The following is a 20,276-nucleotide window of genomic DNA, read 5'->3' on the forward strand; positions in this document are numbered from 1 at the left end:
AGAGAGAGAGAGAGAGAGAGAGAGAGAGAGAGAGAGAGAGAGAGAGAGAGATATGGTGTCTGAGGGCAATGTCTGTTTAGAATACAAGCTCATTTATAAAACACCAGATGATGGTGGGTCATGAAGAGCAGTATCACCTATAAAACAATAGAAAATAATAGAGGCAAAGGTAAGTGTATGGAGAGCTCCATATGAGACCCAACTTCACCACATCATTTCAGGAGCATTCTTAGATGAGGCTGACAGGAGGACAAGAAGTGGATGGAAAATGGAACAGATTGGGCAGCATTTCTGTAATGATCCATCTGAATCTCTGGTGGTAGAGGAACTACTTCATCCCAACCCTAAATTTTGGTCTATGATGTGCTGAATGAGGGAGTAGAAAAAGCACAAAAGAAAATGAAGTGGGGGGAAATGGTTGGACGAGACCAAGTACACACCAAGAAAATCTGTGCGGGAGACACCCCAACCCTAAGCATTTCTCCAAAACATCTCAAAGAGGAAAATGTGCCAAAGAATGGAAAAATCCACAGATTATATTGTTACCTAAAAAAGGTAGTCAAAAGTTACCTAAAAAAGGTAGTCAAAAGAATGTGGATAACTATCATCCCACACATCTTTCTTGTCTCTGTGATGTTGGGGTGCAACTGTAGTGAACACTTTGCATTGATAACAATGAGAAGGGAACAGAGTCTGACCACACTTTGGCAGTTACAGAACTGACTAACAAGTACAGAGAAGCCAAGATCTTCCTGAACTTATTTGTCAATTATTGTAAAAAGCATCTGGCTCAGCAGAGCAAGATGATGCCTTCAAGTCCACCTTCCAACAAGACGCCCTCCATGCCTACACTAAGATGACAGGAGATCACTCAATAAGGGAAACCATGAGATGACTCTATTCAATGCCTCTGATTATGTACATCAAGTGAGGTACCAAAAAGCAGGACCTTCTTGTGCATCTGGGCACCAATGGTATTGTATGGCTGTTTGTAGAGGTCTTGGTCTTAAAGACATCTAAGATCCCCTTGAATCTTAAGAAGCCCAATTTCCATGAGTCATGATTTCTGTTTCTTTTACATATCTTTATGTCCTTTACTTCTCCCCAGAAGCATCCTCTCAGTGTTGGGCCAACCTGGAGTTCTCAAAGGCAATACCAGCTGAGCGTGAGTTCTGGAAGTGTCCCCCACCCCCGTGTGGGCAAGGTCTGTCATCTGAGCACCAGCCAAGCAGAGTCTCTTCACCTGATTGGCTCCATGGTAATCCAGTTTCCAGCCACACTGACTCTCTAAGACCCCCACCCACCCTACTCCACCAGTGATGGCCCAGCTGATCTGTATTGGAGGAGGCACCTCCCCCCCGGTGAGATTACAGAAGCTGCCCCCGGAGGGGCCTTGTGGCAGCAGTGCTTGTGTCCATGCCAGGCAGCCGAGCACACACCAGAGGGTGAGAGGCTAGGTGTACAACGTGCTCTGGTTTCAGACAGGTGTGGCAGTGGACGTACTGGCCACCAGGGGACCCAAATCTCAGGTCTGTCCCTTCTGTTCTGTGTGCCTCAGGCTTCTTCTCTGGGTAGTGAGTCCACTAGCCCAGAGAACTGCTAAGGCCCCTTCAGCTTGACTGTTTTAACCCGATGGGACCAGGTGGAACCAGACCAGAGTTTGGAGGGAGAGCTGCCAAAGGTCAGGTGGGAGACACTGTGGTGTCCGTCAAGGTGGACTGTTACCTGACTTTCTTTTTAAAGTCCTGCCTCATTAAAATGGAACAAACCCACCAGCACGCAGAAAGCCTAGGCTGGCACCTGAAGGAGATGATGCCCGTGTAGAGAAGAGGGAACACCAGCATGCACAGGATCACTCGCCAGAGGCCATTGTCCACACACAGCTGCCCCCACCAGACTTTGGTCAGAAAGGCCTGGGGAGAAAAAGGGAGAGAGAGATGCATTGAGCAGAGCAGGCGAGGCCCCTCTGGGGCCAGGATGTGCCCACACACACCTAAGCATGCAAAAACACGGGTACACGGAACAACGAAGCCAACGCGGAACGCGGAGGGGACTAGCTAATGCTGACAGGTGCTTGAAGGCTAACAGAGTCCCTCATATCTCTTCCTCCTTCCCTGGGAAATACAGAAATTTCATACACATGTTTGTGAGCCCCAGCAATATCATGAGCACCAGGTCAGGCATGGAGGGACAGGGTACAGGAGGATGGGCAGAATTCCACCCAGAGAGACAGGACCCAGCCCAGCCTTCAGGGACCTCTCAGCCAGGCATGACCAAGTCTAGTAGGCTGGGGCTCCTATTCAGCCCACCCTCTCCTGGGGAAGGGGACTGGGGCTGTTGGTTTTAGGCCACTTTCTTGTTGGAGGCCCCACTTATCCTGGTACTGAGTTGGATCAGAAGACATGAAACTTCTGTGAATATCTTGTGTAATCACAGAAGCTGCCCCTAGCAGGGCCTTGTGGCAGAAAAACATCAAAGGATTTGGTGGTGAAGGGACTTTAATGCTGTCGATTTAGAGCTGGGGAAAGGACCTCAGCCCACTGGGTCCAACCTTTTTTGTTTGACAGAAAGTGGGGGCATGCCTTGCCCAAGGCAACCTACATTAAAGGGAAGATGCCCACCCTTCCTGACTCCTGAGGACCCCAGCTCAGAGCCTGCCCACCTCCTCTGCTGCTGAAATGACTACTGACCTTCTGCCATTCTTCCTCCAACCATGCACACCTGCAAGTTAGCTCCCTGCTCCCTCAACACCTGTTTTGGGGCACACGCCACAAAGCTGTGGTTTACTGATGTTGTCTCCTCCCAGGCTGTGATGAGCGAAGGGAGTGGTGCACACCACTGTCCGATGCTCTGCAGCCCAGACCCAGAGCTAAGGGGTGGCAACCTCTGCCCTCACCTGCTGCATAGCCTCAGGCAAGACACTATTCTCTGAACCTCAGAGCAAAGAACCTGCTTGCACAACCTGCCCCAAAGAGCTGCCATAAGAAAAGCCACACTCTGTATGTGTGAGCTAGGACCAGGTATGAGCACCGCCCACCCCAAGTCCATGCCTGTGCAGGGAGAAGGGGCTGATGCTCTGTTGGATGGATGTCCATGGTCAATCAGGAAATATAACTGTCCAGTTCTCTGGAGGAAGACCCTCCCTCTACATACCCATCCATACACACACACACATGCACACACATGTACACACATGCCTGCACACACATGCTTACTCCAGGAAGGCTAACCTGGATGCCCCCATGGGATACAAACTTCATGTCTTTGGCCTCCAGAGCAAGCTGCAGACAGGTTGTCTTCCCCCAGGCCTCAGACACTCGGATAAGGAGCTTCTGGGCTCTCTCCTCATCCTTCCGATAGCACTCAGTGAAGACCCCTAAAAGGTCCAGGGATGGGGAGCATATGTCAGCAGCTGCCCTGTGCTCCATCCCCTCCTGCCACATACCTGCCAGGCAGGCACAGGTGGCTGTGCTGGGATGGGAGCAGGAATCACCCAGGAGAGGGATCAGCCCCTGAAAACCTCCCATCATCCAAGAAGCAAGCTCACCAATGGCTCTGTGCTCGTATTCCTCAGCAAGGGTGAGCATTTCCTCAGAGCTGTCAGTATCATCCTCCTCCTTGGACAGCTCCTTCAGGATCTTACTGCAGGCCAAGGCTGCCGCAATGCAGTCCTGGCTCTGGAGACATCAGGGGGAGAGGACTAGGTAGCCAAGCCCACCACGAGGCCAGCTCTAGGCAGACCCTGTCACTTTGGGATACATCCCAACTGTTCTTCCTGGCACCCTCCCATAAGGCTGCTGCAGGGAAGACCCTTCTGGAGGATGACCACTCTATGGAAAGACCCCTCTGCAGGGAGGACTCCCTTTCTGAGGGATGAGCCCTCTGTGGGAGATAATTACTCTATGGGAGGACCCATGGAGAAGGAGCCCTCTGCAGAGAGGAAGGGCTTCTAGGTGCCACCTAGAGCAAACCCCTGAGGACTAGAGCCTGCTCTTAGAGGCACGAACAGAACTCTAAAATAGGGGCTAAGGCATGACTCCTGGCACCAGAAGTGACTAAAATCCATTGCTGCCCCCTACCAGCCCAGCCCATACTCCTACTAAGGGAAGGTGGGCTCTAAGTTCACCTCCTGACCTACCCCAACTTGACCTTCATTAGGGAATGGTGTGGCCAGTATTTACTCAGCATTTGCAAATCACTTGATGCCACCTTCCCTGCCAAGTGGATAGGCATCATGTACCTTCAAGGTACATGGCCACAGTGGAGAGATGGGTGGACCTAGCACTCTAACCAAATCTGACGTGGTAGTCAGTCTGGTGCCTACCCATTGACCTACTCTTCCTCTTTGCACTTAAAAGACCCTACTGGGGGTTGGTACCACCTGGCATGTGCACCAGAGCTATTCTGTGTGTGAGAGGGGGGTATAGGCTACACTTCATTCCACTCCCTACCATTGGTAGTAAATTCACTGGTTTCCTGCTGAGAGTAAGAAGTGAAGATTTTCTTCAGAGAATAAGCAGGAGGCTAGCCTCATCCCCTCTTTATTCTTGCTCCCTCCTCCAACGTGAAAGCCAAGCTCCCCACTCCCATCCCTGCACCTCTAGAAAACCCATGCCTCTTCAGCACTGCTATGCTTCCCTGTTACTCACTGGCCCACCAGAAGGGAAGGTCTGGTCACCTTGGCACAGGCCCTTTTGAAGACTGCCCACTCCTACTTACACTATCAGTCCACCCACAAATAATCTTGCACTACTGACAAGGGTGAGTCCCATGGCCTGCCATCCTAGAGCTCCCCAGGACCTCATCCATCTGCCTCCATGCAGCCTAGGCCACTGGACATTGATCTTGGGTAACACTGATGGCCTGCATAAGTCCTCCTTAAAGACCCTACACAAGGAATGTCTAATAGACATCTACTCTCCGCTGGGTACCTGGGCCCAGATGATCTCTGCAAGTTCTTTGCGGTTCTGGACAATGGCCCAAATGAGGAGGTCTCGGACAGGGTCCATGGTGAAAGTGACACGGCCTGGAGAACGCTTGTAGAGTGACCGGAGGCTCACTCCTTGTACCTGGTGAGCACATGACAATTAGAACTCCACCAAAGGAGACTGGCTCTGAGCAAATTAAGGAATCAAGAGATCAAAGCATCATTGAGGTGATAGGAGGGTGCACCCATGGCATGAGGTAGGCATTTATCATATCAACCATGCATGAGGCCTCAAGATCAGTATGAACAGCACTAAGATATACTGTCTATCTTTGTCAATCCCCCAGTGCCCAGCACTGAGGATGGATGAATGGATAGATGAGTGAATAGAAGAATGAATGAATGAATGAGAGATATACCACTTTGCTCTAGACCAGAGGTTCTCAAACTTATTTGGCCTACCACCTCCTTTCCAAAAAAAAAAAAGCTACTCAGTGCCCCTCTGGAAATCTTTCTTTAACCCTTTAATGGTTTTAAAAAAATTGTCATTTCAAAATTGTTTTAAATGACACATATTAAATTTAATAATTTATTGTATATTTGTGGGTTCTTTCCTGCATTGAATTTTTTTTTGCCTTTTAGTGAGGCAATCAGGGTTAAGTGACTTGCCCAGGGTCACACAGCTAGTAAGTGTCAAGTGTCTGAGGTTGGATTTGAACTCAGGTCCTCGTGACTCCAAGGCCATAGCTCTATCCACTGCACCACCTAGCTGCCCCTATCTGCATTGAAATTTTGATGATGCAATATTGTGTATTGCATCATGTAACCATATGGCATCATATTATAAACAAGTCATTACACACACATTTTCCTGCCAATGCATGCTGGACTTCCTGACAATGCATGACATGCTCACCTGCCAACACTTGTTTCTTAAGACCTATCAGCAGACTTGACTACTGATAGGTTATAACTTGCATTTTGTGTGTTTATTTGGAAATAATGTAATCACTATGACTTTAAGTCTGTTACACAACAGATAAAACATGTACGAACAGTTTTCCAAAATTTTCTTATCTTCTTTTCTTTCTTTATGCTTCCACTGCCCCCTTATTTTTATTCAATGCCCCCCAATTGTACCCAAAGCTACTACTGCCCCCCTTAATTATTTCAGTGCCCCCAGGGGGCAGAATCACCAACTTTGGGAATCTATGCTTCTAGACTATATACAAAGGAGCACTGCATTTACCTATCCAGCTTCAGAGACCATAGGATCACAGAGGGTCAGAGTTGGGAGGGACCTCTGACTTTACAAAGGAGGGAACCAAGAGTCAAAGGGGGTGAAAGGTCTGCCCAAAGTCATTCCCTAGTATATGGAAGACTGATTCCACTTTGGAAACACATCCTTCTAAAATTGACTTTCAATCACTTGAAGCCAGATCTTTATAACAAATAAAACTTCTGCCCTTAAAAAGTTTCCTGGGCCAGCTGCATTACAGTGAGATACAGGGAAGTGAACTTCTGGCTTTCTCACATATCTTTGGATGAGACCCCTCAGAGAAACTAAAAAGGATCTGGAAGAGAAGGACCTTTAGACAGGACTGGCCTGGGGACTCCAACTGCACAAGCAGTGCCTGGGTGATTGGTCATAGGAGGTATTTTCAAGGAGATTCCTTTGGGGATGGACTGGTCCAGATACCTGCTGAAGTTCTATCTAGTTATGAGAGTCTGTGATTTCAGGATTCTAAAAGTTTAAGTAATTGAGCCTTCTTTCTGGAGAGTGATTTCCTCTGAATCTACTGGAGGATTCTCTGTTCTTGGAAGAGTAGCCATGTCCCAGGTCAAATGGACACTGGAGCCCCTGAAATTCAGGGCAAAGACTGGCAGAGGTGGGTCAGCCAAGGGGGACTCTCTTTCCATTGGCTATAAATCAGTCCCTTCATTTGGTTCACAGGATCTGAGAACCACAAAAAGTCATAGTGGGAAGGGACCTCAGGAACCATCAATCCAACCCATGCACCAAAGTATTTATCCAAATCCTTGTTGCCATCCACCTGGGAATGGAAACTCCTTGTGGGCAGAGATTGGTTTGTTCATTTTCCTTGTATCCCAGGGACTAGCACAGGTACTTAATAAATGCTTATTGATTGATCGAATGATGGACTGAAAGTAATCCACACTCTAACAAACCCCTCAAATGGCTATCCAACCTGTTTGAAGACCTCCAAGGAAAGGGAGCTCACCACCTTCTGAGGCAACAGTTCTCATGGTGAAGAAGTCTTTCTTGCCCTCAAGTCTTTGGTGGCTGCTCCAACCCCTGATATTGAGTATGCATTACCATCCACTCAAATCTCCAGATCCTTTTCAGAACCACTCTAGTCTAGCCAAGCCATTCCATCTTCTTGTAACATTCATTTTTTGTGCCCAAGGGCAAGACTTTATATTTATTCCTACTGAATTTGATCTCATTCAATTCAACCCATTGCCCCAGTCTGTCAAATTCCTTTTTGATCCTGACTCAGCCATCCAATATGTTAGCTGTCCCTCACCATTTGGGAGTCATGCCTTATCCAAGGCATTGACTAAAATGGTACACAGCACAGGAATGCAAAGATAAGCAAGGGCAGTGTGGTACCTTGGGCAGACCTAGGGAATCTCTCATATAGGGAATGAACATGGAGGTTAGGTGGGAGTGAGCAGAGTGAGAAAGGGTAATACCGTACATTGAGCTTGATGTGTGGCACTGCCAGGGACAGCCGGGGCCTCTCGCTGTGCTTGGGCTTGGGATACAGCGGTTGCGTGAAGTCTCCAAGCAGCTCCCTGAGCACCTGGGACACGTGGTGCATCTGGATCTTGGGCAGGGACGAGTAGGCAGAGCGCTCCATCTCCTCCATCAGCACCTTCTGCAGCTTGCTATGGAACAGGCTGGAGGGCGCCAAGTTCTCATAGAGGTAAATCAGCGTATCCCAGGTAACAAATTCCTTCAAGCGGACCCCGTTCTCCAAGAAGAGCTTCACAAACTCAGGCTTGTTGGTGATGAGGGCAGCAGCCATCATTGGGTGCAGATCTGAGGGCTGAGTCAGCAGCAAACCAAGGTCAGCCAAGGACATGACCAGAGAGCAGGGGTCCAAGGACACCCGAACCAGAGCAAAACTAAGGTCGTTTCCCATTCACTCATTTGGAGTCACCCAAACGAATAATCCAGCTGGGTGAACTTTTGGCAGTTTCTAGGGGTTTCCCACAGGTTTCCCAAATGTTTCTATTTCTCCCCTATGGCTGTTAGAAGCATGAGTTCACACCCATCCCAGAGAGTACAGTTAATGCATTGCATAGAGATGTCCATGCCCAAAGGCAGTGTTTGAGGGGAATTCCTTGCAAATGCCCTGACCCCAACCTCTCATATAGGAGGAGGACCCTCTTTAATGCCAGAAAATGCCACAGACCCTCCTTTACTGACAATGGGGCCATTTGTGTCCCTGGCAGATAACATGTGTGACAATGGACCCAAGTTTGCTTTTGAGTGGTGGCATTTCATTCAACGCATCACCTCTCCACAGGTTTGCTAAACAGCGATTACTGATTCAGGCTGGAGCATTGAGTTTGCTTGTGGTTCCCATGGAATTGCTGGCCAGGAATAAAGGCTTGGCATGCCCATGGTTTTCCTGCAGTAACCCTGAGACCTCAGAGAGTCTACGAGCCACAGGCTGGGAACCATCGCCCGAGCAGCATTTTTGAGGGTGCCAATTGCCTAAGACTATACAAAGCACCCAGCGGTGTATCCCACCAGAGTCCTGCAAAAACCAAGAGCTGGACTGCCAGTGAGATGACCAGGCTCACTTAATATAATCAGCGTATTGCTGACCCTACACCATTGCCGCCATGCCTTGAGGGACCCACCTTCCACTGGCGCTCATCTGTGAAAATCTCACTTCGAGCAATATCCACCCGGTTCCAAGCCACAGCCAACTTCAGCTGATGGTCCCAGTTCTCATGGCCCACGTGGTCATGGTTCCTTGAGGCTGAAGATGGAAGCAGAAGAAGGGAAGGCTTTGGCTGGGGCTCAGAGCATCTGAAGTCCAGGATGCCTGGCTTCCTCACCCACCCCAGCAGAAGCCAAGGGTCCAGCATTCGTCCCTGAATCCAATCCCATCATTGGCTTAGGTGAATACATTACAGTTTACTTGCCTTATTCCCCCTTCTTCCCCCTTTTATTTTTGCTGACATTTTTTGCTCTCTTGCCCTATTGGAATGTAAGCTCCTTGTGGGCAGGGAAGGTCCTGCTTTTTGTCTTTGTATCTTCAGTGCCTAATGTAGTACCTGGTACATAGTGAACATTCAGTGCTTTTCTGTTCGTGTGCCCATCCATCCATCCATCCATCCATCCATCCATCCATCCATTCACATGAGCCAGGAGCAAAGCAGGCATCGGCATTCAGTACCCCCAGTCACTCCCCAGGCTCTGCTCACACCCTCCATGGGAACCCCTGGCCCTGATGCTCACCTTTCAGCAGAGCCTGGAGGATGGCCACGTCCACATCCTGCTGACCATTTTTGCCTTCACGGTAGATGGTCAGCAACTGTCTCTTCCGCACAATGTCTTGGATCTGCAACAAATCACCCAGGGCATAGATGAGCTGTAGCAGCAAGGTCAGACCCCACGCTTATCTAAGCAGGTGTTGTTTCTTGACCTCAGGGAAAGGCCTGTGGCCCATCCCCTTCACCAGCATATGGGCTTGAGGGGACCCTGCCCCAGTGCCAGGCCCTGAGTTCATTTGCCACAAAGTCTGAGCCCTGGGCTCACTCTGGCTATATTGGAGGCAGCTGACGGTCCCGCAGCTAGGGCCCCCATCTCCCAGGGTCTGCTAGTTTGCTGGCCAAGAACAAGCCCAAGTCTGGTATGGGGGGACCCTCCGGAGCAGATGGTAGCCACAACTACAGATTACAGACCCTCCCTGAGTGCACAGAAGACTCCAGGAGGTTCCATGGTCCCAAACCATTTGTGTCTCTAAGCTGGTCCTCTATGACATCCCAACACTATTTTCCTTTTTTTTTTTTAGTTTTAAAATTTATTTTCAAATAAAGATGTGCCTTCTCTTCCTCCCCCGTCATACACTGTACCCGTATACACACTCCACACATACAACCATACATGTGCACACACCAGACACACATGCACACTTCACCTGAGTGCACACACTACACACATAAGCACACGCTGGCACATACAACACACTCATGCGCACACACCAGACACACCCACACACTTCATCTGTGTGCACATATCACACATATAAGCACACATGTGTGCATGCAACACTCGTGCACACACACCAGACACACATGCACGTTTCACCTGTGTGCACACATCACACACACACAAACACGCAGCACACACATACACACATACTCCCCTCGGGCCATCTCCATCAGTTGGCATCTATCTGAGAAATGCAAACTCATTTTCCTATTAACTTGCTCCATGACACTTAAGACAGTCGTATTGACTCAGGGGTCCCCTGGAACACATCTGTCCCTTTCTCTCTGCGGGCACCTTGCAGCCTTCCTTGGTTGGCATCCCACATGCACCCAGACTCCTGGTCATCAAGCCCACTTCCTAAAACCCTCATCCTCCTGAGTTCCATGACTGCAAGTCAAAGGGAAGCCTGCTGCTGCTCAGTGCAACAAAGAAAATGGGCTGCCTACAAGTTAGTGAGTTCACCATCACTGGACTTGTTCACAGATTTTGAATGACTCCTGGTCAAGAATGTCACAGAAGGACTGGGTGGAAGGACGAGTCAGCCCACCAGATGACCGAAGCCATGTTCAGTGACCGTCACCCAGAAGAGAAAAACACGGACACTCCACATCCCAAAGTCTACACAGCCACAATGAGCAGGGGGGCACATGACTGCCTGGGATATCTTTGTCCCAGACTGGGCTAAGGAGTTGGCTGCCTGGCTTCTCTCTGGCTGTGCTGACCCAGCCCTGCTGGGACCTGGCAGAGACCCAGAGGGTGTAAGCTTCTCAAGGGCAGACACAGTCTCCCTTTTGTCTGTGCACACCCAGCACCGAGTGTGGCCCAGCACACAATAGGAACCTCATGAGGTCTTGCCTGTTGGATAACAAAGCAGCAGCTGGTGACGGGGTGTGAACCAGCCTGGGCCTGGTGGCCTCCACAGGCCCTCCTGACCCTGCCTCCCAGGGCTGTTCTGTGCCTGGCTGGCATCTCCTGACAAGTGTGCCCCCTTGGCACAGCACCCCACTGTGGCCTAGGCACGATCTGACCTCGTGCCGCTCTTCTGTCCCAAGCCCTCACCTTCTTGGTCCACTCCACAATCTTGCTCTCAGTAAACGTCTCGAAAGTTTCATGGAAAAGCGAGCTCAGCTTCTTCTGGATCAGGGAAATGGTGATCTCTGAGATGGGCAGGTTGGCCACCTGTGCGATGACATCAGCCACGCGCCCAGATCCCTCCACGATCACACAAGGGGTGCCGTTGGTCATGGCATTGAAGATGGTCTGGGGCACAGAGGACAGGGTGATGAGTCTTCGAAGTGCCCAGAGGGGCTTTGGGGAAGCCTGGGGTGGGTGGGGTGGTGAGACCCCCAGCCCAGAAGGGCTCCCTGGTGGGAGCTTTACAAGTCACGAATGACCCACAAGGAATCAGTTTAGGGGACTCCCTCTACCAATGGAGATTGACACCCTTCTCTTCAACTTTCTAACCCTTAGCGAGTTGTCTAGAACTCTGCAAAGTTAGGCGACTTGTCCAGAGTCCTGAGTCAGGACTTGAACCAGCTATTCCTGGCTCCACGGCCAGCTCTCTGACCACTACCCCACCATGTTGCCTGACAAAAGAACCAATTCGCTTCTGATAGCACTTTCCCAGCTGTCTGGTTTAAGGGTGATTTTCTTCTCCCCTAATGCTCCTTTCTCTTCCTTCCTTAGGACACCATCCCTCAGCCCCTGTGGTCCCTGGTCTATACTTACATCCAGTGTCCCAGGCCCTCCCTCTAGGACCACACAGACAATTGGAATCTTGATTGCCACCCCTGTGGACAAACACAGATTAGGTCAGATGAAAGCTCAGACCTAGGGAGAGCCCAGTTAAGAAATAAATACATTTATTTCTAATCATGATGTCCCCTCTAGCATGGGGCCTGTTGTAGGCAACACGGCCAGCTCAAAAAGGTGGACAAGAGGAGGCAAAGAGAGGAGATCCCCTGTCCATCCGTATCTACTAGTTCAAAAGTTTCCTTTTTAGGTGGTGACACACCAGTGGGGGCTCTTCTCACAGACTATGAGGACACACAAATACACACCCACACAATTCTCTGTCCCCTTCCAGACCCCCCCCTTACTGCCTGCACCTGTTACCTCCTTTTTCTTTTGTCTGCTCTGAGATGAATTTCTCCAGCTTGGTCCTCAGGAGAATCTCCACACCGTATCTGCCATGGGTCCCATCATCCACAAGGATGAAGTGGGAGTGATTGTTGTCCAGACAGGAGAGATTTCCTTGGCTCTCCTCATCCAAGATATACTCAGCTGGGAAGCCTCCCTGGGAATAGCCAAGAGGACGTTTGGGGGCCTGGGGTCCTGGGGTCATTGCCCTAGGGCTGGAAGGGGCCTCAGAGGCCAGCTAGCCCAAATGAGGCCCAGACAGGAAGATTATCTTGCCAAATTTGGCAGACAGAGTACCAAACATGAAGTCAGATGCCTGCCGCCATTGGAGGGCTGGCCCGGATAAGTCAGAAAGTACCAAACCAGGTTGGCTACAATTCACAAGGCCTTTCCTGACCCCTCAGCACCTGCTTCCAGCCCCAAAACAAATGCCTTCATATTGACTAGGTTTAGATTCTGCCTTTCCTTAGATGTATATATGTCATTCCATAGATAGAACAGAACCTCACTGAGGGCAGGGTCTGCTTCATTTTTGCCTTTGTATTCCTAGTACCCAGCACAGTGCCTGGTATACTGAAGGTGCCTACTAAATGCTTGTTGATTGGTTGACCATTGGTTTGGAATAATAATAATAATAATGTATATAGTACCTATGTGCCAGGTACTGTGCTGAGTGCTTTACAATTATTGCTTCATTTGATCCTTGAGATAGGTGCTGTTATTATGCCCACTTTACACTTGAGGAAACTGAGGCCTGTAGAAGTGACTTGCCCAGGATCATGCAGCTAGGAAATGTCTGGGGCCACATTTGAACTCAGGTCTTCCTGACGCCAGGCCCAGTGCTCTGTGCATGGTGGCACCATCTAGCTGCCTACCTAGCTATACTCATCCCCATTTGAAGTTTGAAAATAAGAGACTTTTGATGACGCAACAATGACTATCAGACAGGCAGGCATAGTTATTTAATACACGCCTGTTCACTGATTGATGGATTGACTGAAGTCAAGCCCTAACCCTCACTAAGGTGGCTGCTTGGGATGTGTCCCATGGAACCTTGCAAATCTCTTCCTCTCTCCCTCTCTCCTTCCCTTTCTCTTTTCCCCTTCTCTCTCCCTTTATCTCCTTCTTCTCTCTCTGCCTCTTCTCCTCCCTCCCACAGGTATGCAGGCTCTTCTACTCTGGTCCCCCACAGCCATAGGGTCAACTGTCCAACTCACCGTGGGATAGATCAAACTTTCGCGGTTGTGCACAGTACCCCAGGTGGCGATTCCAATGGTGATGACTTCTCCTTCCTTGTAGCTGCTGCTCAGACTAAAGTCTCGCACAGCCTCCCCCACCTGCTTCATCACCCCTGTGTGTGAGCCTCCGGTTATGATCCAGGCCCCTGGGGAGAAAGGGTACAGATGGACAGGGATCTCAAAGCACCCGCAGGGCCCTACCTTGTCCTCCAGGGAAGAACACTGAACCCAGGGTGCCACCCTAGTGTTACTACATGTCTCCTTGGAAATTCCAGGCCTCATTCCAAATGAAAGCACAGGATCCTCCTGACCCCGACTCTCAGTCCCATATGCTATCTGTTATTTTTCAGGCCATGGGAAACTGGGAAGACATCTCAAACTGGATGTCCAGTAGAGATCTCCAACTCATCACATCCAAACCAGAACTTACTATCTTTTCTCTTAAAACATTCCCCGCCCCCCCCCACACACACACCTTCCCAATTACTGTAGAGGGTAACACCCTCCTCCCAGTCTCTCAGGCTCCCAACCTTGGAGTCATCCTGGACTCCTCACTATCTCTCCAATATGGTGCCAAGGCCTGTTGATTTCACCTCTGCTACATCTCTTGTTGATTTCACTTCTGAGCATCTCTAATCAATTTCATCTTTGTAACATCTCTTGTAGATTTCACCTCTGAAACACCTCTTGTCAATTTCACCTCTACAGTATCTCTTGTGATGTCACCTCTGCAAACATCTCTCCAATACTCCCCCTCCTTCCCTCTGACTCTCCCCCTACCCTGGTGCAGGCCCTCATATCTTCACACCTGGACTATGACCATAGCTGCCTGCTTCAAGGCCTTCCCCACTTCAGTCTATCCTCCACTCAGCCACTTGAGTGATTTTCCTAAAGTGCAGGTCTGATCATGTCACCCCCTACTCAGTAAGCTCCAGTGGCCCTCCCCATCGCCCCTGGGAGCAAATACAAAATCATCTGTTTGGTGTTCAAAGCCCTCCATCACCCAGCCCCCTCCTCCATTTCCAGTCTTCTTACACCTTAGTCCCTAACACACACTCTTCAATCCTGTGACCCTGGCCTCCTGGCTGTCCCACAAACAAGACCTTTTCTCTTTTCACTCTGGGCATCTTCTCTGGTCATCATCCCCCATGCCTGGAATGCTCTCCCTCCTCGGCCCTGATAGCTAACCTCCCTGGCTTCCTTTAAGTCCCAACTAAAATCCCACCTCCTACAGGAAGCCTTCCCTAACCCCTCTTAATTCCAAGGAAAAAAATAATCAACATCATCCCAAAAAGTGTTTCCCAATCTCCTTCATTTTTAACCCTGCTGGGACTTTGCAGCCTCAGGTCAACTTTCTAAAGACAACCAGACAGTGCAGTCCTTCTGATCAGGAGCCACCACCCTGGCCTCTCATAGGATCATGTATTTGGCAGCAGGAGGGGCCTTCGAGGCCATCAAATCCAAGCCCCTCATTTTACAGAGGAGGAAATTGAAGCCCAGAGAAGTTAAATGACTTGCCCAGGGTCACACAGTCAGTAATTCAGGCAGGATTCAAACTCAGGTCTTTCTGACTCCCAAGTCCAGAACTCTGTACCTGTGGTGCCCCCTAGCTGTAATCTGGCTATAGCCATAAACTATGCCAAGAAAATGCACATTCACAGCACTTTTAGAACATTCCTGCTCAGTCAGACTCTGCTCAATGCCAAGAAAGTTCACCTCACAACTGATCATCAACTGATAAAAGGCCTCCAAAGAGTTGGATAACAAAATGACCAACTCTGATTCCAGAAGACTCATGATGAAACAGGCTACCCGCCTCCTCAAGCAGAAGTGATGGCTTCCAAGGACAGATTCTGCTTGGGTGGATGGGTAGGTACATGAATGGATGGAAGAGTGGATGGATGGATGGGTGTATGGGTGCATTGAAGGATGTAGGGGTACATGAAGGGTAGATGGGCAACTAGATGGACAGTTGGATAGAGGAATGGATGAGAGTGATGGAGAGGTGACGGGTGGGTGGAAGGTCCTGATCTGTCTCCTGCCCACCAGCCCACCTACCTGTTGTCTGTGCCACCTTGACCAATCCCCTTCTGAAGATGCTCTTCAGTCTGACTTTCATGTTGAAGTTTTTTGCTCCTCCAGTGACGGAGATCAGGAGGTTGGGAACGTCGAGCCCCCAGTGCTGTGTCATGAGGTGGTAGATCACACCGGGTGGAGTGTCCTGAGACACACGTACATACTGCAGAAGGGCCAAAACACACAGAACCAAGAAGGAAATAAAGGCCCTGCAGTCCCTGCATTGGTCCAATTCTGTCAGAAAAGGCCACCAGGATTTGTCACAAGGGATGGTGAAGAAACAAGGGAAGGGGGCCCCAGGAGAGCTAGCTTTTCCTACTCCTCCCAATGAGTTCCAGTGCCTCCCTATTACCTCCAGGATCAAATACAAATACCAGTGTTCGTCATTCAAAACCCTCCCCAGCCTGACTCCCACTTTCCTCTCCTCCAAGCACTTTATAATCAGCCTAATTGGCTTATTTGCCATTACTTACCTACAGCCTTCATCTCTTGTCTCTGCACCTTTGCACTGGCATTCTGCCTACCTGGAATGCCCTCCCTGCTTACCTTCACTTCTCAGAATCTTGAGAATTGTTCAAGAGCCACCTTCTATATGAAAGTTTTCCTGGCCCCTGTAGCTGCTAGTGACCATTCCCTGCCCTTCAAAAATTTATCTAGTATCAGTGTTTCAAAAACCTATCTTGTTTTCCTCGACTAGATTGCAAACTCTTTGAGGGCAGGGACAATTTTCCTTTTGTTTGTGTATCTCCAGCACTCAGAACAGTGCCTAGCTTATAGCTGGTGCTTAATAAATGCCTGCTCTTTGATTAGTTGTCATCCTCTACACCTGTCAGGGACTTAGACCAGCCTGACCTCCCAGAAGACATTCGTTCCTTCCTTAAGCCTGCAGGTAAGAACAGCTCCCTGGAATCCCAAAGGGGGTGCTACTCCTGCAGGAAAGAAAGGAGAACCCACCTCCCTCCCCTGATGGGATCTCTGAAAAATGGGGTCTGGGCTACCCCTCCTCTCACAGCTGAAAGATACCAACCCACCTCAGTTAGATTATAAGCCCTTTTAGGGGCAGAAACCAAGACTTTTCAGTACAATTCAGCCAATATTTATTAATTTCCTACTGTATGCAAGGCCCTAGGATACAAACACAATGGCCTTTGTCTTCCTGGAGGCTCTGTTCTATCCATCACTGTGTCCTTTACAGTGCCCAGCACAGGGTCTAGCCCACATGTCTCCAGTCAGTATGGGATAACCTAAGCTGACTACACCAGGATGAAGCCTCCATGAAGAGACACCCAAAGCATCTTCCCATTTTCTTCCCCCATGGGGGATGGGGGGAAGAGAGTCGGTGCCCTAGCATGGGGAGGTGGGCACTCCTTTGGCAAGAGGCAGCTGGTGGCTAGTGGATAGAGTTCTGGGTCTGGAGTCAGGAAGACCTGAATTTGAATTCTGCCTACTAGCTGTGTGATCCTGGACAAGTCACTTTAACCTCTGTCTGCCTCTGTTTCCTCATCTGTAAAATGAGGATAATAATAGCATCTACCTCCCAGGGTTGTTGTAAGGATCAAATGAGATCAGAATTGTAAAACACTCAGTACAGTGCCCGGCAAGTACCCCTTCCCTTTGGGCTTCAATGGCCTCGCTTACCCAACAGGAGCATGCAAACATCGCCATGACAGAACCTGGGAACCAGGAGTCCCCCAAGAACAACAAAGGCATGGAGACCAACCTTTCCCACCTTCTGTCCCAAGCCTGTGAAGACAATGTCCCCAAAGGCATCGGTGGGCATCTCCTGGACGTGCCTCTTCAGGTCCCACTCCTTGCCCTGGAACACTTGGGGCTTGGTGGCCTCCTCCAGGTGCTGCTCCCGTGTGTAGCCACACTCACACACCACCTTCCTGAAAGGGCACACCCCTCATCAGTCATGGCCCACCTATGAGCATCTATGAAGCACCAACTGTATGCCAAGTGCAAGAGATACACAGAGTGAGGGGCCCAGTCAGTCCCTGCTCTCAAAGATCCATGGAGGGGGAGCAGGAGGACTATAGAGTGAGGATGCTCACAAATAATTCATGGTTCTTTCAGCAGGAATAGGGCAGAGGAGGAGGCCCTAGGGCTGAGCCTCAGAGGAGGCAAAGAATCCCACTGCAGAGCTTAGTTCAAGCCTTACCTGAAGCCCAGGTAAGCTTGCTGCTACACTATCCTCAACAATGCAACCTCTACTTGAATACTTCCAGTGATGGGGAAATCACCACTTTCAAAGGCAACCCATTTCATTGCTAGACAAGTGGACTCAGAAAGTTCTTCCTTAAATGATAAATGTTGGAGAAGATGTGGGAAAATTGGAACATTAATGCATTGTTGGTAGAATTGTGAACTGATCCAACCATTCTGGAGGAGCAATTTGGAACTATGCCCAAAGGGTTTTAAAACTGTATACCCTTTGATCCAGCAATACTACTACTGGTTCTGTGTCCCAAAGAGATCATAGAAAAGGGAAAAGGACCTACATTTACAAAAACAGCTCTTTTTGTGGTGGCAAAGAATTGGAAATTGAGGGGATGCCCATCCGTTGAGGAATAGCTGAACAAGTTGTGGTATATGATTGTGATGGAATACTATTGTACTATAAGAAATGATGAGGAGGCAGACTTCAGAAAAAGCTGATGCTGAACTGATGCTGAGTGAAGTGAGCAGAACCAGGGGAACACTGTACACAGTAACAGTAACATTGTGTGGTGATCAACTTTGATACACTCGGCTCTTCTCAGCAACGCAAGCATCTAAGACAACTCCAAAAGACTCAGGATGGAAAATGCTGTCCACATCCAGAGAAAGAACTGTGGAGTCTGAATGCAGATCGAAGCAGACTATTTGCTCTTTTTCTTTTCTTTCTCGTGGTTTTTCCCTTTTGTTCTGATTCTTCCTTCACAACATGACCAATATGGAAATCTGTTTAACATGATTGTACGTGGATAACCTATATCAGATTGCTTGCTGTCTTGGGGAGGGAGGAGGGAAGAGAGTAGGAGAAAAAATTGGAGCTCAAAATCTTATAAAAGTTAATGTTGTAAACTATCTTTACATTTAACTGGAAAAAATAAAATACTATTAAGTGAAATTTTTTTTAAAAGTTCTTTCCTGTATTGGGACAGAATCTCCCCTCTTGCACCTTGCATTCTTTGGTGCTTGGTCAGTAAAAAGTCTGTGCCTCGCTGATAGCCCACAGCTGTAGACAGCTCCAAGCCCTGTCTTCCCCAGGCTATACACCCCCACCTGTTTCTGTCTCTGTTCATGGGAGAGTTGTCACCATCCTTGCTGCCTTCCTGTGATGGCCCCAGCTTCCCACTGAGCCCCTGAACATATGGTGTCCAGAGCTCGACACGATCCTCCTGATGGATTGTGATAGAAGCAATATTCTAATCCCTGCCCCCATGCAGTTCCTTGAGACTGGGTCAGCTCAGGCTGTTGACATTGCTTCCTCACCACTGGAGCACAAAGCTGCCCCATGAGCTCCAGGTGCCTCTCTGAGGCTTGGCCATGGACCATGATGGACAATGCAGCCAGGAGAGCATCACCTGGTTGTGTCAGCTCAGATGTCCTCAATATCTACCCCTGTTGAATCTCCTCCTGCTGTGGTGAAGGCAACCTCTTTCTACTAACTGGCAAACAATCCATTGTAAGTGACTCCTTTTTTCCAGTATAGGACATATAACCACCAGGAGATGAGCCTGAGGTAGGCCTGGCCCAGAACAATTAGCTGCTCCTGCAGGATTAAACGCTGAGGTGGGGGGTTGGGGATGGAGAGGATGGTGACCCTGGACCGACCTCCATGCTTCTGATGGTGCTTTCGGTAATATCTAGAGGTCTGCTCGAAGGCGATTAGAGGGGTAAGCTGCCTGTGGCTATTCCACAAGGAGGGACAGAAGTGAGCATGTTCTGAGTCCTGAAGAAGGGGATCTTGAAGATCATTTTGGTAAAGTGTGTTTTAGGCCTTCCAGCCTGGTCACTTCATTGTGCCTCCCCACCTGTTCTACTGGGGGATAGCTTTGGAACTCACCTGAGATTTCCCCCAATAGAAAAGGACAAGTTAGAAGAACTAGATGAATTTTGCCCTTTGATGGGCCTTTGTCTGGCTGATGGCCGCCATGATGCCTTGGCCTTGGGGAAGGCGTCCAGCTGTAAAGGAGTCACATCTGTGTGTGAATGAGGAAGGATTCTCTGGTTTAGAAATGGCAGCACAGCCTAGTGAGCTGAGTGCCGTCCTTTAATGTTATATGGACATGGCTAACTACTTGTAATCCCTTCATGTGGACTTTGTCTCATGCATCCAAAGGGCTGCTCTTCAGCATTGACTTTCTGAGCCACTACATAGGACTTTACATTTATCCTAGCTCAGTTTAATCTCCCTAGCTTTTCCTTATCCCAGAGCCTTAGGGCACCCAGAAACTTGTCCAGCCATTGTCCTGTCATTGACCCAGAGGAAGGGAAGTCTCAGAATTTGACTTTCTGAAATATGATGAGGGTGAATGGAAATTCCAAGGGCTGGCAGGGCAGGAGGAAGAGGGTCTCAGCAGAGAAGGGCCAGGAGGCCCTGCTGTTGACCCAGGGGAAGCCTCCTCAGCTATTGCTTGATGGCGGCCTCTTC

General features: G+C 49.3%; 1 protein-coding gene across 1 annotated transcript in view; it reads right to left on the reverse strand.

The window, feature by feature from the left end:
- The window catches only part of TRPM2 (transient receptor potential cation channel subfamily M member 2), a 45,071-nt gene that overhangs the window by 23,602 nt on the left and 1,193 nt on the right, over positions 1-20,276 (reverse strand). Inside the window, exons 3-15 of the mRNA XM_027846430.1 lie at positions 17,358-17,526; positions 15,620-15,800; positions 13,541-13,707; positions 12,300-12,480; positions 11,913-11,974; positions 11,244-11,444; positions 9,429-9,531; positions 8,825-8,946; positions 7,651-8,001; positions 4,932-5,069; positions 3,548-3,677; positions 3,231-3,376; positions 1,801-1,913 (exon numbers count right to left, since the gene is read on the reverse strand). Coding sequence (XP_027702231.1) covers positions 1,801-1,913; positions 3,231-3,376; positions 3,548-3,677; positions 4,932-5,069; positions 7,651-8,001; positions 8,825-8,946; positions 9,429-9,531; positions 11,244-11,444; positions 11,913-11,974; positions 12,300-12,480; positions 13,541-13,707; positions 15,620-15,800; positions 17,358-17,526 — 2,064 coding nt within the window. The remainder of the gene's footprint in view (positions 1-1,800; positions 1,914-3,230; positions 3,377-3,547; positions 3,678-4,931; positions 5,070-7,650; positions 8,002-8,824; positions 8,947-9,428; positions 9,532-11,243; positions 11,445-11,912; positions 11,975-12,299; positions 12,481-13,540; positions 13,708-15,619; positions 15,801-17,357; positions 17,527-20,276) is intronic.

The sequence above is a fragment of the Vombatus ursinus genome, unplaced genomic scaffold, assembly GCF_900497805.2.
Source record: "Vombatus ursinus unplaced genomic scaffold, bare-nosed wombat genome assembly UNPS02015165.1, whole genome shotgun sequence".
NCBI classification, from domain to species: domain Eukaryota; kingdom Metazoa; phylum Chordata; class Mammalia; order Diprotodontia; family Vombatidae; genus Vombatus; species Vombatus ursinus.